The sequence below is a fragment of the Symphodus melops genome (assembly GCF_947650265.1).
Source record: "Symphodus melops genome assembly, chromosome: 5".
NCBI classification, from domain to species: Eukaryota; Metazoa; Chordata; class Actinopteri; order Labriformes; family Labridae; genus Symphodus; species Symphodus melops.
This window is the reverse complement of record NC_136695.1, coordinates 2,154,897-2,178,838: the sequence shown is the minus strand read 5'-3', so window position 1 is coordinate 2,178,838 and position 23,942 is coordinate 2,154,897. Positions and strand designations below refer to the sequence as shown.

Sequence of the window (23,942 nt, the reverse complement as noted above, 5' to 3'; positions counted from 1 at the left end):
GCCAGTAGTGGGCAGTGGAACTTTACAACGCGACACGCGCGACACTCACCAGTACAACCACTTCCTCCACAACATCCTGGTTAGCAGCTAGTTCTCCCAAGTCTTACCTAAATGCTGTGTATGGTCGCCCTGTGCTCGGGTAAAGGTTGAACTAAGTGTTCGATGCTCTTTGGGCGGCGACACACACGATGTATCATATCAAGGTTCTGTTTATACAAAGCGAATAGCTGCTAAAGCACATAGCACAAGCGAATCCGCCGCCATTGTTGTTTATGTTTGTTCTCGACTACTGTCCATGTCCAAATCTATGGGGGGAGGTGTGGTGAGGTCATCGCAGCCAGAGAGTTTGCTCCATTTCGTTCACATGGCTGCGATACGCCCCCCGTATCAGTTTCACTCCACCCTGGAGGTCGAATTCAAAAGCTTGCGTTTTCACCTCCCGTGAAACACCAACGCCGTGTGAACGAAAGGCCAATCCCATACTCAACTGTTTCGTTTTACTGTCACAGCGTCTCCGTGTTAACGGAGTCTTAGAGGATGCCCGGCTCTCTCAAATGCTGGACCTCAGCACTCAAGGAGGTCAACCCCCTCCTCTCTTGGCTAGCCTCAAAGAACTGCAAGTAGCCTACTTTGGATGACCACAGCTTCTAGGGACTGCAAATCACTCCTCCTTGGCTGCTGCAGAGGTTCTGTAGATCTTCACACGCTGAATCAAGCATCAGAGACTTCAGTTGACTACTTCCATGGAATATTTTTGAGAGTTTTGGACACGATCAGAACTACCTGGTTCGAGCGTGAAGAGTTCCTCCCCTTGGATTTTTGTAAGACGTCGATGAACGCAATTGGACAGAAGTGATGAAGAATACCACTGATCCCTAAATCCACAAGGACACGAAGAATCCGGCTCCAGAGTCCAGAAGGACATTAAGAGCAAGGCTCAAGTCCCATATCCTGAACCCTGCTACCTACTCCTAAATCTGCCACGAAGGAAACCTGCCTGGAGCTGCTGATTTGAACATTCAGCAGAGTGAAGAGCAAACGAACCTTGCAACAATCACTAGGAGTGATCCACAGTGAGAGACTTTTGTCTGGGCAGAAATAGCTTTTAGAAAAAGGTCTAATTGTACATTATTGTTGACGTCACATTCTGTTGTAAGCTGCTGCGTTTGTTTCATTGTGCTGAAAAGCTGTGTTCACCATTGTGTTTTCATTTAATGCTATGCTAGTTTACTGTCAGTTAACTACTTTCACCATCAGACAGATCAGAGTACTGTTGAATCAAAGTCCGGCCCCTGGCTCTCTGCTGTTTAAGTTAGAGTTACTGAAGGATAAATGTTGCTGTTTAAAACTTTTCCTATGTTGTTAATAGAAATCTGACTCCTTTAAATAATGACCTTGAATCTCTCTGTGCATTCTTTTGATGGGATGAGAGGAATGACTGAAGACGTCTCTTTCAGGTTAACTGAGTTTATTAACCTAACCCTAACACTTCTTTCCCATCTTCCTCTATCCACCGTCTGTGTGCTTGTGCCCGTATTAACCCTTTCCTTTCATTGGCCAGTCTCAGATATGGCTTCTTCTTTGCCCCTCTGCCCTGAAGGAGTCACCTTCACTGTAAACATTGACTTTTGTGGGTACTATAATGAAGCTGTCCATTGAGGACCTGTGAGGTGTTTATTTCTCAGACTACAGACTCTTATGTACTTGTCTTCTGCTCAGTAGTTGGGCCTCCTCCTCCTCTCTCTACTCTGGTTAGAGCCCGTCTGTTCTCTGAAGGGAGTCGTACACACTGTTGGAGGAACATGGAACAGCCTTCATTTCTAAGAACAAGAACAGACCGTCGAGTTTCACATCAAAGTTCTCTTTCTGGCCATCTTGAGAGTTTAATCAAACTCACAGATGTGAAGCTCCAGATCCTCAACTAGCTCAAAGGAAGGTCACTTTTATAGCTTCTCTAACCAGCTAAACTGTTTCCAGCTGTGCTAACATCATTGCACATGGGTTTTTTAATAATCTATTAGACCTCTAACACAATCAGCAAACACAATGCATCATTAGATCACCAGAGTGATGGTTGCTGGAAATGGGCCTCTGCACATCTATGTAGATATTTCATTAAAAACAGACATTTGCAGCCAGAATCATCATTTACCACATTAACAATGTATAGAGTGTATTTCTGATTAGTTTCATGTGATCTCCATTGAAAACAAACAAACAGTGCTTTTCTTTAAAGAATAAGAACATTTCTCAGTGACCCCAAACTTTTGAACGGTAGTGAATTTTTGTATTGACAGTCTGACTCTTAATGATATTTATCAGAGTCCTCTGAAGCTCAGGCTGATAAACATGATAACAGACAGACAGAGTTTTCACTGCGTCATCATGTTGATGATTCATTCGACCGACACAGGTCGGTTTTCCTGTGTTGTGTTTATATTATTTAAGAGTGTGTAAATAAACAGAGGGACACATCAACTGACTGAAACAGTTCTGATTGGTGCAGTGACAGAAGTAAATCTAACTTTGGTATGTGGACGAGCCGGCACTGGTTGAGTATATAAACACTTCTTGAACTTCAGTTTGAATCATCTCGTCAGTAACGTCTGTTAGTAAAGCTGAGCTGATCTCGCCCTGAGTTCTGCCTGTCAGGCTGCTTCTCTGGATGATTTCTCCTGATGAACTCAAAGTCTGAACATTAAGATCATCTTAACAACAACAACAGATAGATAGATAGATAGATAGATACTTTATTGATCCCGAGGGATCAATAACTCAGTCTGTCTGTTATATGTTTATCAGCCTGATCCCGAGGGAAATTCAAGACAACAACAACAACAACAACGTGCGTCTGTACAAGTGTGTTCATGTTTGTGGGGTTTTTTGCGGTTTGTGCAGAGGCACAGAGTCAAGTCACGCAGATGAATCCTGAATGCAGAAGTGGGAGTATAAAAGACGTGGTTACCTCGTCTCTCTCTCTAAAGTTTGTCCTGTTTGTCCTCGGAGTGCAGCTGGTGAGTTTCTTCTTTTTACTCTTCACATTCACAGAATATAGACAGAAGCAGTCGATGCAGATCTGACATGAACTTTACTCTTCAGTCGTGTTTCTGTGTAGATCACATTTCATTTATCATGTCGAGGTCGATGGTGCTGAGAAAGGGAAAGGTGGACGATAAGTTTCGGTTCATTATCTCTGGAACAGCAATCCCCTCCATAACAGAGAAGCCTGTTAAGAGCTTAGGCAAGATGTTTGACAGCTCATTAAGGGACACTGCATCCATTAAAACAACCTGCGCTGAGCTGGACAGCTGGCTGAAAGCAGTTGAGCGATCTGGGCTGCCGGGGAAGTTTAAAGCTTGGCTGTACCAACACGGAATCCTCCCCAGAATCCTGTGGCCACTGCTGGTCTATGAGGTGCCTCTATCAACGGTGGAGACTTTGGAGAGGAAGGTGAGCAGCCACCTCAGAAGATGGCTGGGGCTACCCAAGAGCCTCAGCAGCATTGCACTCTATGGCAACAGCAACAAACTACAACTGCCATTCAAATCCCTTGAGGAAGAATTCAAGGTGACAAAAACCAGAGCGGTGCTGCAATACAGAGACTCAAGAGATCCAAAGGTATCCAACGCTGGTGTTGAGGTAAAGACCGGGAGGAAGTGGTGTGCTAAGAAGACAGTACAACAAGCAGAGTCCAGGCTGCATTTCAACAGGCTAGTGGGGGCAGTGACAAGAGGAAGAGCTGGCTTGGGATCTGTTCCAACCAAGAGCGCACCAAAAGGCACGGAAAAGCGGCAGCAAGTCCAGGAGGAAGTTCGAGCTGGCCTGGATGAGGAGAGATCATGCAGAGCAGTGGGAATGGGCAACCAAGGAGCGTGGTTAAGATGGGAGAGTGCGATCCAGAGACGAGTGACGTGGGCGGAGCTGTGGAAAGCGGAACCTCAGAGGATTAAATTCCTGGTCCAAGCAGTGTACGACGTGCTCCCAAGCCCTGCCAATCTCCACACTTGGGGCATTGTGGAATCTCCAGCATGTGCACTGTGCTCGAAGCATGGATCTCTGGAGCACATCATGAGCAGTTGTGCAAAAGCTCTTGGGGAGGGCCGCTATAGGTGGAGGCACGACCATGTCCTCAAAAGTATCGCAGAGGCCATCTCAGGGGGAGTTGAGAGGGCGAGGCGCTCCCACCCTGTCAAGAAAACCATTGCCTTTGTAAGAGCTGGAGAAAAGGGAACTCCTAAAGCAAGAACTTCAGCAGGTGTCCTGTCTTCAGCAAACGACTGGCAGATGTTGGTGGACCTGGAGCAACAACTGAAGTTCCCAAGCCAGATCGTAAACACCAGCTTGAGGCCGGACATCGTGCTCTTCCCTGACTCTACAAAGCAGGTGATCATGCTGGAGCTCACCGTCCCTTGGGAAGATCGTTTGGAAGAGGCCTTCGAAAGGAAGCTCACCAAGTACGAGGGATTGGTCAGCAGCTGCCGGCAAGCAGGGTGGAAAGCGAGGTGTCTCCCTGTGGAGGTGGGATGCAGAGGCTTCACTGCCAGGTCCATGTCCAAAGCCTTCAGTATTCTGGGCATCGTGGGAAGAGGCAAAGAAGTTGCCCTCCGCAAAACCACAGAGGTAGCAGAGAAAGCCTCAAGATGGCTGTGGTTAAAAAGAGGGGAACCATGGGGAAAGAGTAGCTAGGTAGCCATCTGATCACAAGATGGGACTTGATCAACCCCAGCTGGGTCGCCTGGAGGAGAGCGTATGATGTTGAAAGACCCGAAACGCTCGATGAACCCAGGAACATCACTGAAGATGTGGCCAGAAGCATCACTTCGATGTATTTCCTCACTGTATGGACTGAGTGTGCAGAGAAATATGAAAACAAACATTGTGCAATAGAAACAGGATGCATGCAGTGAAAGGAGGAACACATGTTGACAGAGAAATGACATGTTCTAGATGAACTGCTAAAGATGTTCTCCTGCATGAGTTAGACCAGGGACCTGGACTACGAAGCAGGATTTGATCTTAGCGGGGTCACTTCAGGGTTAACTCTGGGTTTTCAGTCCTACGAGGGTCGATGACTTGTTACCGGGGTATATCACCATGGTAACGGATGCTGAACACCTGACCTGCTCCGGAGCAGGATATGTTGGAGATAAGAGATCAAACTGTGAAGAGCCCACTGACCAATCTGATTGGTCAGTGGGCGGAGCGGTGGTCAGTTGGACAGTTTGGTCAGTCAAAATTGGTCAGTGGTTAGAATGCTGCATTCACTGACACTCGGATAATTCAGTGGCATTCACTGACACTTTGATGTCGGAGTTCTATGACATGACTAACTACCTATCAGATCTGATCTGGGGTGGCCAATTGACGGCGCCTCTGATAGTATAATAATATAGTTTGACCTGTCTCTCTGCAGCCTGTCAGTGTGGTTAATATGAACAGTGTGTTGTGTTGACAGTCAGGCACGGAGCCGGACACACACTGTGTGCTGTGCAGCCTGTCAGCTGCAGCTTTGCTCTTTGTAGAGTTGAAACCTTTAAGAAGACGTCTTTTAAAATGAACAGATGTGTTTTCATCCACAGCTGCTGTTTGCTTTCTTCTTCTCTTCTTCTTCATGCTTTGCACATCTGTACATGTGAGCCTGTTGTGTTTCCTCCTTCAAAGATGACCTCTGCAGCTTCCTCCAAACTCTTTCATCTGGATCCATGTTTGACCATGAAACAACATATCTCTGAGCTGCTTTACTTTCTAATCCTCTACTGCTTTGTTTCTGTGTTACAGGCTGAAATCAACTGACAGCACAGCACACACACTGCAGGTGAGCAGCGCCATCTAGTGGCCCAATAAACACATGATTCAACTCATCATAATAACAATAATAATAATAATAACAATAATAATAATAATAATAACAATAATAATAATAATAACAATAATAATACTAATAATAATAATAATAACAATAATAATAACAATAATAATAACAATAATAATAACAATAATAACAATAATAATTATAATAATAACATTAATAATAACAATAATAATAATAATAATAATAATAATAATAATAATAATAATGGACCTTTCAGTATTATTTGTGGTTTCTAAGATGATCCAAACAAATAAAGAATGAAGAACCTTTTTTAATTCTTAAAGAAACTTTATTTTGAAAGGAACCGATGTAAATAAAAGTGAGATTGTGATGTGATCCCAAACGTGGGACACAGAGACGTGACTATCTGATGTCATCCATCCAGTCAGTCTGCTGTTTGAGCTGAAAGGAGGTCGAGAGCTTTTTGACGCTGTGTGGATGTTTATGTGTTTATTACAGCAGAGTTAGAAGGAAGTGAGACCTTTCTGTGCACGTCTCATAATCCATGTTATTAAACCACTTTAAGGACACGCAGAGTGTTTCTCCTGCTCTTCTTCTCTTGGTCTCCATCCTTCAATCTTCTTGGTCTTGTCTCTGTCAGGACGGCGTCAGGATTTGATGTTTTCAACACATTAGATTTCTCAGGCTTGAAGTGTTCATGTACTGGATTGACTAACAGTGACACCTGCTGGCTGTGTGATTTATTCATTTCATTTTAGAAAGTCACCAATGACATGTTTGTGGAGGCCATCCTCATCCTAAGAGAGCTCAGGAGCTCCCAGAAAAAAGGAGAGGTTAGAATATAAAGATAGTGACAAGCAGTAATAAGATATGAAAGAGGGAGAGAGAGATAAGAGATCCTGGTGCCAGTTCCCCCGGTAGTCTAGGCCTATAGCAGCATAACTATGAGCTGGTCCTAAGCCAGCCCTAACTATAAGATTTATCAAAAAGAAAAGTTTTAAGTCTATTCTTAAAAGTACCTAGTGTGTCTGCCTCCCGGACCCCGACTGGTAGACGATTCCAAAGGAGCCTGATAACTAAAGGCTCTACCTCCCATAGTACTTTTAGAGACTATAGGCACCACGAGCAGGCCTGCATTCTGGGAACGTAATGTTCTTGATGGATAGTAAGAAGGGTTGGTGCCTGACCGTTTAGAGCTTTGTAGTCTGTAGTTTGTGCGGAGATATGGGGAAATATGCGGGGAGATGGGGAGCGATGTGGGGAAACATGCGGAGATATGGGGAGATGTGGGGAGATATGGGGAAATATGCGGGGAGATGGGGAGCGATGTGGGGAAACATGCAGAGATACGGGGAAATATGCAGAGATATGGGGAGATATGGGGAGATGTGGGGAGATGTGCGGGCGTGCGGAACTTACCGAGTTCCATCTACACCAGACACGCCCCTTCTCTACAAGAGTTCTTTTGTAGAGAAGGGGCGTGTCTGGTGTCTGGTGTCTGGTGTGTGTATTAAAGACAGCGAGGAGTAAACCCCGCCTCCATTCATCAGGAGAAGTCATCCAGGGAGGCAGAACTCAGGGTGAACATAAACAGGTTTCCTAACTGGACTTACTGTAGCGATGTGCTGTTTGTGTCGGAGTGCAGACGGTGAGTTTCTCCTCTTTACACTTCACATTCAGAGAAGAAAGAATTTAGATATCAGCCTACATTTACTTGTCAATGCACAGAACAGGCTCCAAACACAACGACACAGACAGAAACATGGACAAAGATGAAGAACATCTCCAGCCTCTGTACTCTGCAGTCTGTCACACTCCTTAAATGAATGATTAAAACTCTGTAGTGTTGTTAGGCATTGGCTGAAATGTGTAGTCATTGTCTATAAGTGTTAGAGTGTAAACTGACTCCATCTTTGTTAATCAGGTCTTTTCTGGTGTCAGAGGAAAGAGAGTCTACACCACACTTTTTATAAGTAGAAATATAAACTTGATTTAACGATGTCGAAAAGACGGGGAATAAAAAGGGATCTGCTGAGGCTACCTAACCTGAACAAGGTGGAACAATAATACACCTTTAAGAGGCAGTGCACACTAACACACAGTAATCAATGCACCACACAATAAATCATCAGCTGAACATTAATTTTAACAAACCGACACCTCGTTGGAATCACAACAAGGAGAACTGCAAGCTAGAACCGGATTTTCCCCCAAACGAGCCGCTTAGCTTTAACTTGCTTTGGCCAATAGGAGCAGACTGTGGCTCCAACGCGCAGGGACCGTCTGCAAATTGCAACACCGGAACAAGATAGAAAACGAAAAATCAATAACTTCACACAGGAGAGTTGAAGCGTCACCAAAATAATATTTACACAGAAGTGATCTCTCGTTGTTTATACCACATTGATTAGTTTGAAAAATATACTTTTTACATTATTTTGAGGATTTTTAAATGTAAACACTTTTCAATGACGTCCCTTTTGTAAGCTGCAGTGTAATAAAATAAATAAATCTCTTCCTGCTGTCAGCAGCACATGGCTTTGAAAATGTGCTTTCATGTCATTTTAGTGATTTATTTTGAATCATTGAAATAAGTAATAAAATAACTAATAACTATAACATGATGTAGTGTCATCAAAGTCACAGTTTACATCGATATACTGCAACACTTTGAGTGAATGTGCTATCAGGTCATTTTAGTGATTTGTTTTAGTTTAGTTCATCGATGTTTGCTGTGAGTTTGATGACACACCAACATGTTATAATACAGTTATTACTACTTTATTATTATTGTAATGATAAAATCACTAACATTACATTTAAGGACATTTAATTAAACTAAGTGTTGAAGGATAATCAAGAGAAGTTCCTCTTGGTCTTGGTTTAAATCCCAGTCAGAGATTTGTGGTGGGTCTATAGCGCCCCCTAGCCCCGGTGTAGCACCAGGCCGTCTCGGAGCACTCTGATGGTCTCGGTGAGTCTGGTCCTGAACACAACACCAGTTGTAAAAGCAGAGCAGGGTGTATGATTTCCTGTCGAGCAGGACGGTTGTCTCTGATTGGAGCAGGTCCTTTGGAGAGCAGACTCAGATGTAAACCATGTTAGTAAAAGTGTTTGTCTCAGGTGTTTATGTTTGTGTTTGCACAGAGAAAAGAAAAAGCTAAAAAAATATACAGGATCAGAGTTGATTTACAACAACACACTTTATTGAACCTGAAGAGGAGGAGACGTGATCAACAGATTAGATTTCTCAGGCTTGAAGTGTTCATGTACTGGATTGACTAACAGTGACACCTGCTGGCTGTTTGATTTATTCATTTCATTTTAGAAAGTCACCAATGACATGAAGATGAGTGAATGTGGATCTTCAGCACCCAGAATCATTACTGTGAAAAGACGACTCTCCAAAGAGTATCCTCCAGATTTCAGCGTGACGACACCACAAACAGAAGAGAGGTACAAAGATCAGTCTGTCAGCTGACCACTACAACATTTTCCCAGTCTACACTTTATGATAATAACATGAATCAATTGAATACATGAAAATAATCAGCACATCATAATGAGTTAATATCAGCTGATGAATATTCCTCATGATCATTATCTTTGTAAAATCAGGACGAGGATAAAACCTGGGAGAGAATCGACATCTTCTGAGAAGAGTCACTGCTCCACAGATGATCCTCCACAATTCACTGATGGAAAAGTAAGTCCATATAAATGAGTCCAGACTTAAAGGAGCAAAGTCAGAGTGGCTCATTTCCTCCAGATTCACTTTTGAATATGTTGCTTTAAAGTGTCTTTAGGTCCTGACACAAATGAAGAACTCGTGTTCTCTGAAAAAGGAAGAAAGAGACGCAGAAGGAGCACTGAGAGAATGCTACTTTTAAAATCATGCTAGTTTTCTAAAATGGCCGAGCGTGCCTTTAATGTGTGATCATAGAGTAAGGTGACTTTATCATTTCAGTGTCCACACAGCTCACTGATTGGACCGTTACACAAACACGGCCCTTCATCTCCTCACATGAATTCAAAGTTTGGACTCTTTTTCTCTGAGTCTCATTTGATGTTTTGAAATGTTTCCTCAGCTCATCACATGAAGCTCAAACGACCACGCGGGACGACTCGCCGCCTTCACTTCCATCACTTTGTTTTCTAACTCTTTTCTACATGAGTCTGTTTTTTATCAATGTGTGAGTGCTGTAGAGATTATAGTCACATTAACCTTCATGATGAGGAAACAAGAGGAAGTGGTCGTCCATGATGACACAACCTTCGCTATAAGCGGCTGCTTGAGCCCCAGATCTTTTAAAAAAACACTTTAGTATTATATTTATAATCTATATTATATATTTATTTTTTACCATTAAAAATATAAAGAAACAATGGTGTGATTGTGTTTGATTGATGGGAATCTACACTGCAACAGCCTATCAAGTCTAAGTCTGGATGGTGTGTGTGTGTGTGTGTGTGTGTGTGTGTGTGCGTGTGTGCGCGCGCGTGTGTGTGTGTGTGTGTGTGTGTGTGTGTGTGTGTGTCCCTCTGCTGCTTTAAATCCAATGTGTGAGAGATGCTTATTGTGTGACTTCTAACATGTTGTATAGTCAAGTGTGTTTTGGATCTTCATCATTACAAGTCAAGTCCTCACAGAAGTCCTGAGTGCAGAGTTTCTCTATAAAAAGTCTCCACAAGTGTTTGGATCAGAACCATGTCAAAGATTGATTCACATCAGAACTGTTCCAGGTTCAAGCTTTACTTTATTGTCAATTCCAAAATATGTCAGACATACAGAGACATCAAAATGAGGTTTCCCCCTCCCCACGGTGCCATGTAGATAGAATAAGGTAATACGGTAACATATGAAATAAAATGAGGTCAAATAAGATCAATAATATTCACACTGATAAAATGTAAATGTGCAAAAAGTCCAAAGTTAAATAAAATAGAATCCAAAACAAGACTGGAGAGAAAGTGAAACTTTAACTGTGCTGGATCTTATTGAACCTGCTGCAGCTGATCACTAACAATCACACGTCTTCAACTTCCACTTGTTTATTTGTTAGACAAGACAAGTTTATTTATGAAGCACATTTCAACAACAAGGCAATTCAAAGTGCTTCACACAAGACATCAAAAGCATCATGGCAGAGGAAAGAAAAGGTACAAATTACTGAAATGATTCAAACTTAAAATTTGTAGTAATAATAATTCAAATAAAATTAATTTAAAGGATCTTTTTTCAGACACAAAGTATCAGAGTAGATGTGGCTCTGTACCTGACAGTTTGTCTCTCGCCTTCTTCAGAGTGTTTCACTGACAGCGTGTGACGTGTCAGCCGGCAGGTCTAGACAGCCAACACCTGCGACGATCCCCGTCACCTGGAGCTCTGCTCAGCGTGACGTAGGTGTCGGCTGTCTAGAATGTGGGAACATAACTGATCTATGTTGCCGCAGTCACACATGATACATGATACATGTAATTCACATCAGAGCCACCAGGAGGGGCTAACATGAGACAGAACTTGAGTCCAGGTGTTGATCAGAGTCCATGCAAAACTGTTTCCTTTGTTCCATCTTCTCTTTCAAATGCTCACAGACTCATTTGGTCATTAAAAGGAAACTTTTTCAAACAGTTATCTTCCATTTGACAGATTCCCTTTCCACGAGCCAAAGTGTACATAGTGTTTATGCCTTGTATTATAGACTGATATAGTAATGACATATTTTTGTAGGCCAACCCGAAAAAATGGCGCGGGTGGTTCCTATGAAAATTCGCCAATTGGATTTTTGCATTGGATTTTGGATCATTGCAGAAAATAATCTCTGTGTCAAACACACGTTTCTACTGTTGTTTTGTTCAGCGGGATAATCTTTACAGATAAACATCATTTATATGAAGTTTGAAGAGTTAATGCAGCCCAGAGAAGTAAAAAGCTAACGTTATGCTACAAGCTAACTACACCACGATCTAATCAGCGGATTTGACAAGCTAGCTAAACGTTAGCTTAATAAGTTGTTTATTAACCTAATATTTACGAGAACGCTGAAAAACATGACTAGAGGCTGTAAGGAGGATTAGGGAAAGAGTTCCCGGCTTGATGACGTTTAATGTCTCCATGACAACCACTGTAGTTTCAGTTAGCTACTTGTTAGCAACCGCCGTTTAAAGTTTGCGTAACAACTTTAAAGGTCACAAGTGGGGTCATAGGTAACGTAGTTTATCTCGTCTAACAAAACATCAACATCTCTTCAGCCTGTGTTAACCGCAGACCTTATTTCAGTCTAAACACAAACACATTCAACATCCACATTGACTTTTAGAGGTTAGAACCACGGCGTTAAAATGCTAAGTCACTTCCTGGTTTTAGGACTCAAAACTACACCAGTCTATTAAAACACACCATGCCACAATTACCCAGAAGCCTTAGCAGCCGCGCGCAAGAGCAATATTTGAAAACAAAAGCAGATGTTATTTGTTAAGATTTTACATCAGAGCCACAAAATTAATCATTCAATAATAGATCCAGTTCAAATCTAATATGCATGCAAATAGAATTACAGTAATCCAACCTGGAGGTAACGTGCATTTGTTACCTCACATGTCAATCAAACTGTATGGGCGGTACTTTGACCTCTTCTCGTCTGTTCTGTAAATGTTTGAGCGACCCCCCCAAACCTATCCTATCCTATCCTTCTTTCTGCATCTTGTCCCATTTTCAAGCCCAGCACAGTTTAGCAGATGGCTGTTCCGTCATGATCCGGGTCTGCTGAAGATTTCTGCCTGTTAAAAGGAAGTTTGTTCTTCTATGACGGATTAAACTGGGCTCTTGTAATATAGCCATCAGTAAGGTCCTTTACCTGCTTTATGTAAACATAACAATGAGCATGGTCTTGTTACCTGCCCTTTTGTTAATGTTAACAGACAAACAGTAAGGTCCTTTACCTGCTCTTGTAAAGTGTCTCGAGATAATGCCTGTTATGAATTGACGCTATATAAATAAAGATTGATTGAATGATTGAATATTATTTATTCATTTTTTAAAGCATAAATACAAATACAAATCGTCTTCTGCTTCTAAATGAGGATCTGATGCTTTTAATTGCCCCACAGGGATAAATAACATTTCAAAAAAATAAATAAAATAAGAGCTTTTTCAATGAACACATTAAAGTCTGAATTTTAGTACAACAGGACTTTGAACAGAACAGAATAAGTTGTTTAACTTCATGCAGAATTGCAGACATGCAGAAACTCAGCTGGTACAAACAGGAGAAGGTTTTTTGTTTGTTTGTAATGAAGACAAAGAAGAAAAGGTTGAGTTCATGTGAGTTTATTCAGGATGTCAAACTTCAGCTTGTTCACACATCAAATCAGTAAAGTGTGTTCAATGTCTCTCCTTCAATCATTTCATGAACACATTCACTTCATCCACACAATCACTTTGTTTGATCAGAATCTAAACCAGGATTTATCTCCTTATTGATTTCATCAGGACCATTACATTTTGAAAACACATTTTTACATCACTTTGAATATGAACACCAACATTTATTCTGACTAACTCCTTTCTTTAAGTGGGATTTGATAGATTTTATACAAATGTACAAAGTGGTGAGAAGAGAAAATCAGCATGAAAGAAAAGTTTGCTGCTCTCTCTCTCTCTCTCTCTCTCTCTCTCTCTCTCTCTCTCTCTCTCTCTCTCTCTCTCTCTCTCTCTCTCTCTCTCTCTCTCTCTCTCTCTCTCTCTCTCTCTCTCTCTCTCTCTCTCTCTCTCTCTCTCTCTCTCTCTCTCTCTCTCTCTCTCTCTCTCTCTCTCTCTCTCTCTCTCTCTCTCTCTCTCTCTCTCTCTCTCTCTCTCTCTCCAGACTCTGAATCAGAACAGAAACAGCAGCATATAAATGTATGAACACAAATCATCATTTTCACACAGAGAAATGTCAGTTCAGGTGAACAAAAGTCACGGAACAGACGAGAAGAGGTCAAAGTACCGCCCATACAGTTTGATTGACAGGTGACGACCATCAGATCTCAGCTACGAGCATGGATAAAAATCAAGGTGAAGATTTCAAACACAGAAAGTGAAACATCTGTCTCCTTAAAGACTTCTGTCTATTTCAGTTTACACAACTCAGCATACTCTCCATATTCAAAACCATAAACCCTGAGTCCAGCATGTAGAGGCTGAGTGAATGTGGTCTGGACTCTGTGGAGGAGAGTCATGGTTTCAGAGATGCTGTAGAAGGACAGAATACCTGCTCCGTGATCCAGGTACACTCCTACTCTGGAGGACTGAGGACCTGAGAGAGGAGTCCTGACTTTGTTGTGATAAAAGTTATAACCTAAGATGGAACAATCTAACATCCAAGATTTGTCATTAAATCCAAATAAACACTCATCCCCTGCTCTGCTGATATTCTTATATGTGACTGCTACATAAACTCCTAATCCTCTCCTCTCCACCTCCCAGTAACAATGTCCAGTCAGACTCTCTTTACTCAGGACCTGCCAACAACCAGTGAATCTGTCTGGGTGACTAGAATAAGACTGGGTCTGATCTGTAAATGTTGCTTTTCTGTTCTCATCCGATAATAACAGCTCTGTGTTTACTGTGTTTGGATCCAGTGTGATGTCACATGAATATTTTAAGAACCCAGCTCTGGTCTTGGGCTCAGAATCTGGATCTGGTTCTGGTTCTGGTTCTGACAATAAAACATCCACTTCAGTCACTGCCTGTGAGACGTTTGTCCATTTCTTTCTCAGGACGCCCTGTAGTATATCTCTGACTTCTAACATAGCTGCTGTCACGTCCTCAAAGTACCTCAGAGGACGGATCTTGATGCTGGATGAGTGTGTAGATTCACTGAGTGCTGACACTGAGGGGTAGTCCTGTAGAAACTGGATGTGGTCCTGTGTGTGTGACAGCTTCTCCATCTCAGCGTCTTTCCTCTTCAGCTCAGTGATCTCCTGCTCCAGCTTCTCCTGAAGCTCTCTGACTCGACTCACTTCAGTTTGCTGCTGGGATCTGACCTGCTGCCTCACATCAGAGCGTCTTCTCACCAAGCCTTGGATCAGTGCAAAGAGGATTACGTCACTGTTCCCCACTGTTTTATCAGCAGAGCCATTGATAGCTTCCACCTCCTGTTGGAGCAGCTTCACATCTTTCTCTCCGTCCTGGATTCTCTGCTGGGTGTTTAGTCGACTCACCTCGAGCTCTCTCTGCTTCTCGCTCCTTTCTGCTGCAGCTGAGACTGTGTCGTGACCTTTGTGTTCGTCCGCAGAGCAGAGGTGACAGATAGACTGCTGATCAGTACGACAGAACATCTTCATCACCTGATCATGACGAGAGCACACGTTCTCCTGGACCTTCTTGGAGGGATCCACCAGCTTGTGTTTCTTAAAGACAGGAAGTTCATGATGAGGCTGGAGGTGATTCTGACAGTAAGAGGCCAGACACTGCAGACAGGACTTACAGGCTTTCAGTTTCCTCCCGGTGCAGACATCACAGGCCACGTCTTCAGATCCAGCATAGCAGTGATCAGCAGGAGCAGCTTGGAGTCCAGTCTTCTTCAGCTTCTCCACTAAATCTGCCAACATGGTGTTTTTCTTCAGGACAGGCCTCGGTGTGAAGTCCTCTCTGCACTGAGGACAGGTATAGACTGCCTTATAATCCTCTGTATCCCAGTGGCCTTTAATACAGTTCATGCAGTAGCTGTGTCCACAGCTAAGAGTCCTCGGATCCTTCAGGAGATCCAGACAGATGGGACAAGAGAAGGATTCCCGGTCCAGCTGAACTCCTTTCTGCGCCATTTCTCCTCTCTGTAACAACGACTGTGTGAGATTCTCTCTTCCTCTGAAGCAAGTTTCACCTGTTATCCACTAAGCATGTCTGTGCATGTGCAGCTCTTGTTGGTTACACCCATCCATAAACTGTAGATCTGAAGGGGAGGGAACCAGGAAATCTGAGGGCAGCAGGCTGTGTGTGAGAGCAGGAAGAAGAGGGAGAGCTGAGAGAGAGAGAGAGAGAGAGAGAGAGAGAGAGAGAGAGAGAGAGAGAGAGACTTGTTTACATTTCTCTTTTAAAAACACTTCTCATGTCAGATTGTTGGGGATGAATTCTTGTTTGAATCGGAGGCTTTCTTGTTTCTGAAATGAGCTCTTCTGCAGTCCTTAAAGTTCAGTCTGCTTCAATGAGGATCATTTTAATACAGTCCTTTTCTCTGAATCCCCACAGTACCTGAATGCACCACATGATCAGACTCTGCAGCTAACTTGTAGACTGTGACGACTGAATGAATCTGTAACAAAAGTTGAATATGAGGAAACCTCGTGCAGCTGCAGCTCCTCCCTCGGCACTTCCTGTCTTTTCTATTCATCATTATCGTCTGCTAGTTTCTGCTGCTAACTAGTCTATTCTCACTATGGCACTTTATTATATGATATGTATATCAATACTATGTACAACTGTACTTCTGCACATGTTCACCAAAGTGTGCTTACATTCACTTAAGTGATCTATCTATCCATCCATCCATCCATCATCTAATACATCATTATACTGTTTATGGCCTTTGTTAATTTGCATCAAGGTGAGCATCCCACAATGCATTGCTAACTGTCACAGTCTGCTCTGCTGCTCAGTCACACACCTCAACAGTCAAACTGCTCTCACCTGCTCGGAGTCTATATGCAGTGATATATATATATATATATATATATATATATATATATCACCAGTATATATGCAGCTTCACTTCACTCATTCTTTGCCAGATTGTCTTCGCTCCCATGCCCAACTCTCCAGCACTTATTCCCGGATTGCCTACCTGTTATCGACCCGACCTGCCTCAGACCATCGTCTCTTGTCTCAGCCCCAGTAAACCTACTAGCCTTCTGTTTACGACCACGAGTATTGCCTGCCTGTTCCCTGTTCCTTGTCTACCTGTGGCTGGTTGGCGTTTGGACTGTTCCTGCTCAACCAGAAAGACTCAACAGATCAGCTTTGCCTCTCCAGCTCACTTCTCCTGGTCTGTTGTCTACCTACGTGAACCTGATAAATAAAGACTGTTTTAAAACGAAAACACTGGTTCATTTGTGCTGCAATTGGGTTCACTCCAAACCCGTTACAGCTAACTACAGTTCAATCAGGAGAGACTTCATTGAGAATGAACAATCATGTATTAACAATGAAAAGTGCGACAATTATAGAATGAAAAGTGCAAAGTGTTTTGGGGGCGAGACTCCATCATGACGACTTCATGAGCTCTGAGGGGTGATGAAGATGACGCAGGACAGGATGCCCCCCTATGGAGTCTAGACCCTGGTGGGTTTCAGCCTGGATCTGGACTCTGCTGAGCTGGATGGAGGTGACGGGGGTGGAGGAGGGTTACAGCGTATGAAGCACAGACAGACTGTGAAAGGGAGAGAGAGTTTTAAGCTTTTGACTGAAGAAGATTGTGTTCACATCTTCTCTCCCCTGAGTTCCTTTTTATTGTTTTGATTCCTGAATTAAACATCTTCATCTCGCCTGGTTTGACCCCGGCCTTGTCCTCTCTGACTAGGTACTGAAGTCCGGCTCCCTGACTCCATATTATCGTCTTCCTGTGTTGACATTCTGATCCAGTCACAAACCAGGTGATGTCAACCGCTAAGTCCAAATTCCAAAACTGTAATCAAGAGTCCAACACAAATCCTAGTTATTTAAATGTATTTGCTTGTTTGAATTAGCCGTCCCACTCCACTTCCTACTTTCAGTCTGAGAAAGTTCCATCTGTCCCATCCAGGAATACTTCTTCTTCTTCTGTGGATTTTATTGGCAGCTTGCATCAGAAAACTGTCATTCTTCTTAGTCTTTGGAGTATTACAGCAGTTGGCATCCTTATGTTGCATTACTGCCATCTGCTGGATTTAAACGGTCATTTCTCCTCCTCCTCTTGAATTATAGGCGTTACATTCTCTTGATGAGGCCCGTCTCTGTCAAAAATCTAAAGATTTCTTTTATAACTGCTCCCAAAGCTTCTTCTTCTGGTACAGAAAAGCCAATATTAGATCAATATTTGTTCTTTTACATATGTCAGCGACACAGTGAAAAACTAAAATAAGCAAAACTGAAAAGCATTTATGAGCAAAAATTATACAAAAGCAAAAATGTAAACAAAAATTATACAAAAGCTAAGCAAAATGTCCCATGTTTTCTATAGAAGGGGCTGAAACAGTCAAGTCCAGTGTATGAGAAAGGGGGTGAAGGATCTACTCGGTCAACCGGCAAGTCAGCCATGCGCTGTTAGTCGGTCCGCACACCTTTCTGCAAGTAACAACACTTGATATGTTGGCACTTATTATCCAATAACCACTGGCCCTGAGTTTGTTCAATATTTGCCCCGGCCTTGGTGCTTGTGTTTTCTTGTGATAGTGATCAAGTATTAGTTGTGTGATAATTCCTTCCTTCGGAAGTATAATTGAATGTTTCAGCTCAAAAGATGCAGAGGACTTTCTCAACCATCCTCAAGTTGAAACACCTTATTAGTTTTTGGTAGCTTAGCTGATTTTTGACTAAACCACTTCAGCTCCTCTTTAAAGCTTTCTCTCTGTGCTGCCTGGATGAGTGCAAAAGAGGCCATTTTTCTCTCCTCCACACTAACAGGTCCTGAGACTTGTAATTCTTTGCCAGTCTTTTTATCCTTGCAACAACGTTGAGGGCTGTATTCCAGTCCCTGTCCCTTTCAAGAGCACTTTGTCTTCAGAACCTCTACCTCTGGATCACCAACGAGAAACTCTGGGAAATGTTCAATCTTGACAATTTCTGGTTCCCATAAAAACTTTGGTCCAGTGAGCCAGTTTGAGTCAATTAAGTCTGCCACCTTGAGACCCCTTGACACGTGGGTTGCTGGATTTTGATCTGTTTCGGTGTAGAACCATTGTCTTGGATCTATAGTGTCTCTTATTTTCTGGACGCGATTGGCTTCATTTTTAATGTACCCGAGCACCACCTGTGAATCTGTCCAGAAAGACTCATCTATCTTCAGCTCACGCTCTGTTCAAAGAAAGTTACTTACTCCAGCAGAAACTGCAGCTGCAGTGAGCTCAAGGCGTGGGATGGTGACGATATTTGTAGGAGCCACTCTGGCCTTACCCAGGACCAGTGCACTATGGATTTCTTCTTCAGCAACAATCCTGATATATGAGCATTGTCCGTACCCACTGCTGCTGGCATCTGATGTAGCTCTATTTTTGGACTGTGCCAAGGCTCTCAGGAATGAGACATCTTGGTATTTGAATGTTTTGAAGATTCTTCAGGTCACAGAGCCATGTTTCCCACTTGGTCTTGAGTGCAGGGGGAACAGGTTCATCCCATCCAACACCACGCTTGCACATTTCTTGCAGGACTTGTTTTCCGTACAAGATTTAGGGAGAGAGAAATCCTAATGGATCATACAAACTTGCAACCGTTGCTAGGATTCCTCGTCACGTGGCTGGCCTTTCTTTGAGGATGACACTGAATGAGAATACATCAGCTTCTACATTTCACTTCACTCCAAGTACACTCTGCTTTGGAATCTCACTGTAGTTCAGATTTACATCTTTTCAGTCACTTGCACATTCTGTCTTGGGAATCCTCCAGTACCTCTCTGTTGTTACACACACATTTGTGTAAGCGCAGCTTTCCTTTGCCACAGATTTCTTGTGCTTCACTGACCAGTTGTTTTGCCTTCTTAACTGAATCAATGCTGATGAGCCCATCATCCACATAGATATCTTTGCGAATGAAGCTGGCTGCCAGAGGGTACTCTTTTTCATAGTCACTGGCAAAGTGTTTCATGCCATAGTTAACACATCCAGGAGAAGATGCTGCTCCAAAAATACACATTCGCTTGTGATATTCCTTGGGCTCAGTGTCTTTATTCCCAACTTTTTCCGCCATAGGAACCTGAGGAAATCCCGATCTTCTTGGCTAACATGGAAGCGGTGGAACATTTTTTACACATCGCACGTGACGGCGATTTGGCAATCACGAAATCTGCACAACACTCCAGTCAGAGCGTCCTGTGAGTAGGTGGTGGTTTAGAGAGGTGCCTTCAAATCTGGCAGAGCAGTCAAAGACAACTCTGATTTTCTCTGGCTTCCTTGGGTGATACACCTCATGGTGCAGAATGTACCATACATTACCATCCTTTGGTGTGCTCTCTGCTTCTTCACCATCCTGAAAAACACTATCCATAAATTTCAGATAATCCTCTTTGTACTTGGGATTTTTCTCCATTTTCCTTTTAAAATGCTTCAGCCTGACTGTAGTAAGCTGCTTGTTGTCTGGAATTTGTGGACATTCTCTGAAAAGGTAAAGGCATTTCCAGATGACCTTCCTTATTCTGATGAATGTTTCCATTCAAGAGCTGTAAAAACTGGATGTCTTCTTGAGATATGTTTCCTTCTGGTTTGTGTCTTGAAAGTCTGTTTCCTGCTTTGATCACAGAGGCAGGTGTGATAGGTGGGAGTTCCTTTACAGAGACACGACGGCAGATTCCTGTCACGTCCATTGAACTAGTACAAGGTTTAATGGATCCCACAATACTCCTGCCTCAGTCTTTTTTGACTGCATATGGATCGTAACGTTATGACTTTTCTTGGTTTCAGAGCCCAAGCACAATCTTAACCAATCAGAAGTCCTGCAGGACAGTTCAACAGATCTGGCATCTCATCTGTAATGCTGAGAAGATGGGCCCACCCTTTCGCTGTCTCACAAGTTGGAATACTATTTTTCTCCATGTCCATGTGTTTTTCCCCCTTTCTGATCATCTCACCTCTGTTTCAACTTGGGAAGGTGGTTGCAACAACCCTATCTTGTGTATTTCAAGATCTGCAGAGATTTCTCCGATCACCATTTTTTGTCTTTCTGAGTCCTCAAGTTGCTTTGAACTAAAACCTTTTAAGAGTAACATACAGTGAAAGGATACTTAAAACATCAGAACAATATTTTCCAACTTATTGAACATATCAAACAAGTACCATAGTTCTGATAAATGTACTATGTATTTGGGAAAACTTCACATTAACTTGATATTAACCGTTTTCTGAACTTGAAAGAAACAGTCTGACCTGGTATTCCAAAGGCGTTGTGACTTGTTTGTAGAACTGCAATGTCCATTAATGTCCTTTGATCCCTTTTCAACAGGGCTGGATTTAGCACCTGCAGCTCAAATGTCTGTCTGATGCAGGAACATGTAGGCAGATCTTCCATGTGGGCTGCGGCAACAAAGTCCTTAAAGCATGGCCATCCAAGAATCATGCTACTATCTCCTGGGATGGCGACGTTTTTCACTATAACTGCTTCCAAAGTTTCTTCTTCTGGTACAGAAAAGCCACTCTCCAACTGATGTTAGATCAATATTTGTTCTTTTCCATATGTCAGCAACACAGTGAAAAACTAAAATGAAGTATATGAAAACAAGCATTTATGAGAAAAAGTAATTATAAAACCACAAAACCACAAATGTTTGGTCTCTCTTCACATTCTTCACAGAAGAGTCTCCTTCATCCGTGTCCTACCATCAGCGATAGCTCCACGTGGCACACTTAATAACTTCAATTAAACATGTGAACACCACATGCTGACCACTCAGCGCAATACACAATTTAACCAGTAGGTGTCAGTAACTGTACATAGCACTGGACAACCTTTCAAAATAAAATATTTCCTGAAATTAAAACCAAAATTTGTACAAAGAATCAATTTTCTGCGACAGCTTCAACTTTCCTCCCTTCATCTTCATCTTCACTTCCACACAGTAAAATGTCTTTAATGTTTCTATTGTCCATCTCCTTTTAAGGGCATTCATCATATCTCTTCTATTTCATTCTTCCTGCATTCAGTTAATACATGATTCAGTTTCCCTCTCCCCACACTGAGATGGCTGTGAAAAATGGCCGACGTGTGAATGTGGTCTGTGCTCTACCTGGGCCTAACAAGTCCCTTATTTGCACCGTGTCCTCCGAGTTGTCTCCTCCACTTGCCTCTTAGCCCCGCCCACCAGAGATGCACGGAGGAAACGAAGCCGAGGAGAGAGGACCGAGGAAATCAGCTCTAAGAGAATAGATAGATAGCTGTCAATCAGTGAATCTGTGAATTACATGTATCATGTGCTCTGTGTGACTGCAGCAACATAGATCAGTTATTGATGTGTTTGATAAGAACATATACTGAATGGCCTCATTGAAACATTATCAGTATGCTAATTAGCAGAGCAGAGGCATTGATGTAGTCACTGATCATGTCCAGTAGAGGGCAGTGCTGCTTCACTAATGTAGATAAAAAGGCTTCATGATATGCTCAGAAGCCTGTCACACAGTCTCTTTGTTGTGAACTGCATGTGTAAGTTAAGAAGCCTGTTTATATCATTCATATGTTCGTGTAACATGTCTGTTCATACTGACCTGTTCTGTGTTGGCTTCATACAGAACCACTGACTGTTTGTGCTGCTGTGATCAAAACTTTATCAAACTAAACTCAGATACATGAGCTGGTCTGTAAACAGAGTCTCTTCTTCAGGTCCGTTTCACCCGGTCGTCATGACTACGGTCAACTCAGAGTTTGTTCTCATGGGGGGGGAGATCACTCCCATGATTCCCCACCAGTCAGAAGACTAGAACAGAAACATACACACTCATTTCTCACTACAGGTAAAAAAACAAAGCGCTGTAAAAGACTGAGAGAGGAGTTGTTGTGAGAAGTGAAAAAGGTCAAAGGTCGTGTTGAAGTTTGACAGATTTCAAAGCAGAGAAGACTTTGTTTGAAAAAGTTTCCTTTTAATGACCAAATGAGTCTGTGAGCATTTGAAAGAGAAGATGGAACAAAGGAAACAGAAACATGTGAAACATCTCTTCAGCTCATCACAAGCTTTTTACATTTCTCTTTATTTTTATTTTTTTGTACATTCAATAATCTTTTTGTAAATCTTAAACATCACTTTTACACACTGACACTTTAAACTCTTTACAGTGTTCTGTTCTATATTTAATATTTTTGTACAACTCATTTTATTGTTTAGTTTATATTCTATTGTTGTGAAACTGAGTGTTTATTGTTATTATTGTTATTGCATGGCCTGTGGTAAAGTCCTTACATTTCACTGCACATCTGTCTGAGTGACAAATAAACATCTTGAATATTGAATATTGACTGTTCACAACATGTTCACACATACAGGTCACTACAAACAAACACACAACAGAGATGTACACTTTAACACTGGAACAGGTACAACTGTGCATTTGGGATGCTAACCGAATTAGCCGGCTAAACTGTTAGCTTAACTCGTGGTCATAAACTTCACAGAGAAATGACCTTTTGTGACACAAAGAACTTGTGGAAGGACTGTTGATTTGAATCTAACACCCAGGATATGACACACAACACTTGTGTTCCAGTTCATCCATGAAAAAGGAGATTTGAGTCCAGAGTATCAGACAGGACACGTTCCTCAGCTCAGTCTGTATGTTGACTGCTGAGGAAGCTCAGTCTCACACATTACTCAGTTGTGGTTGCTCCCCCTGCTGGTGTCTCCTGAGAACTACATCAACATATTAGAATAACTTCACATGAACCACATACAGAACAAAACTTAACACGTCTGTAACTGACTGTAAATATCACAACAGATTATAATATGTGAAGTCATTTCTAACCATCACATAGTGGACGAGTCGTCCCGCGTGGTCGTTTGAGCTTCATGTGATGAGCTGAGGAAACATTTCAAAACATCAAATGAGACTCAGAGAAAAAGAGTCCAAACTTTGAATTCATGTGAGGAGATGAAGGGCCGTGTTTGTGTAACGGTCCAATCAGTGAGCTGTGTGGACACTGAGATGATAAAATGACCTTACTCTATGATCACACATTAATGGCACGCTCTGTCACAATACCAAACCACAGGAAGTAGGATCCAAAAGCACAACTCCAAAACACAGTCTTTGCTCAACAAAAAGGAAGTCTTTACTTTCAGAGCAGATAATCCAAAAATACAGAAAACATAGGCTTGTGCACTTCACACGAAGGTTACAGACGAACTGGCACTGAGGAAAGAAAAGCAACAGACTAAATACTCAGGTGAGGGGAAGA

General features: G+C 42.3%; 2 protein-coding genes and 1 long non-coding RNA gene across 4 annotated transcripts in view; 2 read left to right on the top strand and 1 right to left on the bottom strand.

The window, feature by feature from the left end:
• LOC306823717 (NLR family CARD domain-containing protein 3-like) overlaps positions 1-23,942 on the top strand; it is a 77,108-nt gene that overhangs the window by 12,038 nt on the left and 41,128 nt on the right. For both annotated transcript variants that reach the window (XM_079343492.1, XM_079343488.1), the window contains exon 2: positions 2,985-3,014. In XM_079343492.1, the coding sequence (XP_079199618.1) occupies positions 2,985-3,014 (30 nt within the window). The remainder of the gene's footprint in view (positions 1-2,984; positions 3,015-23,942) is intronic.
• LOC306823726 lies at positions 7,383-10,166 on the top strand. Its single transcript, XR_013779041.1, has 4 exons — positions 7,383-7,481; positions 9,162-9,289; positions 9,452-9,539; positions 9,922-10,166. It is a non-coding gene; the product is annotated as an uncharacterized lncRNA (long non-coding RNA).
• LOC306824343 (tripartite motif-containing protein 16-like) lies at positions 13,943-15,718 on the bottom strand (the record flags this gene model as incomplete). Its single annotated transcript, XM_079344448.1, has 1 exon — positions 13,943-15,718. The coding sequence occupies exon 1, from the start codon at positions 15,638-15,640 to the stop codon at positions 13,943-13,945; it is 1,698 nt and encodes a 565-aa protein (XP_079200574.1). The 5' UTR covers positions 15,641-15,718.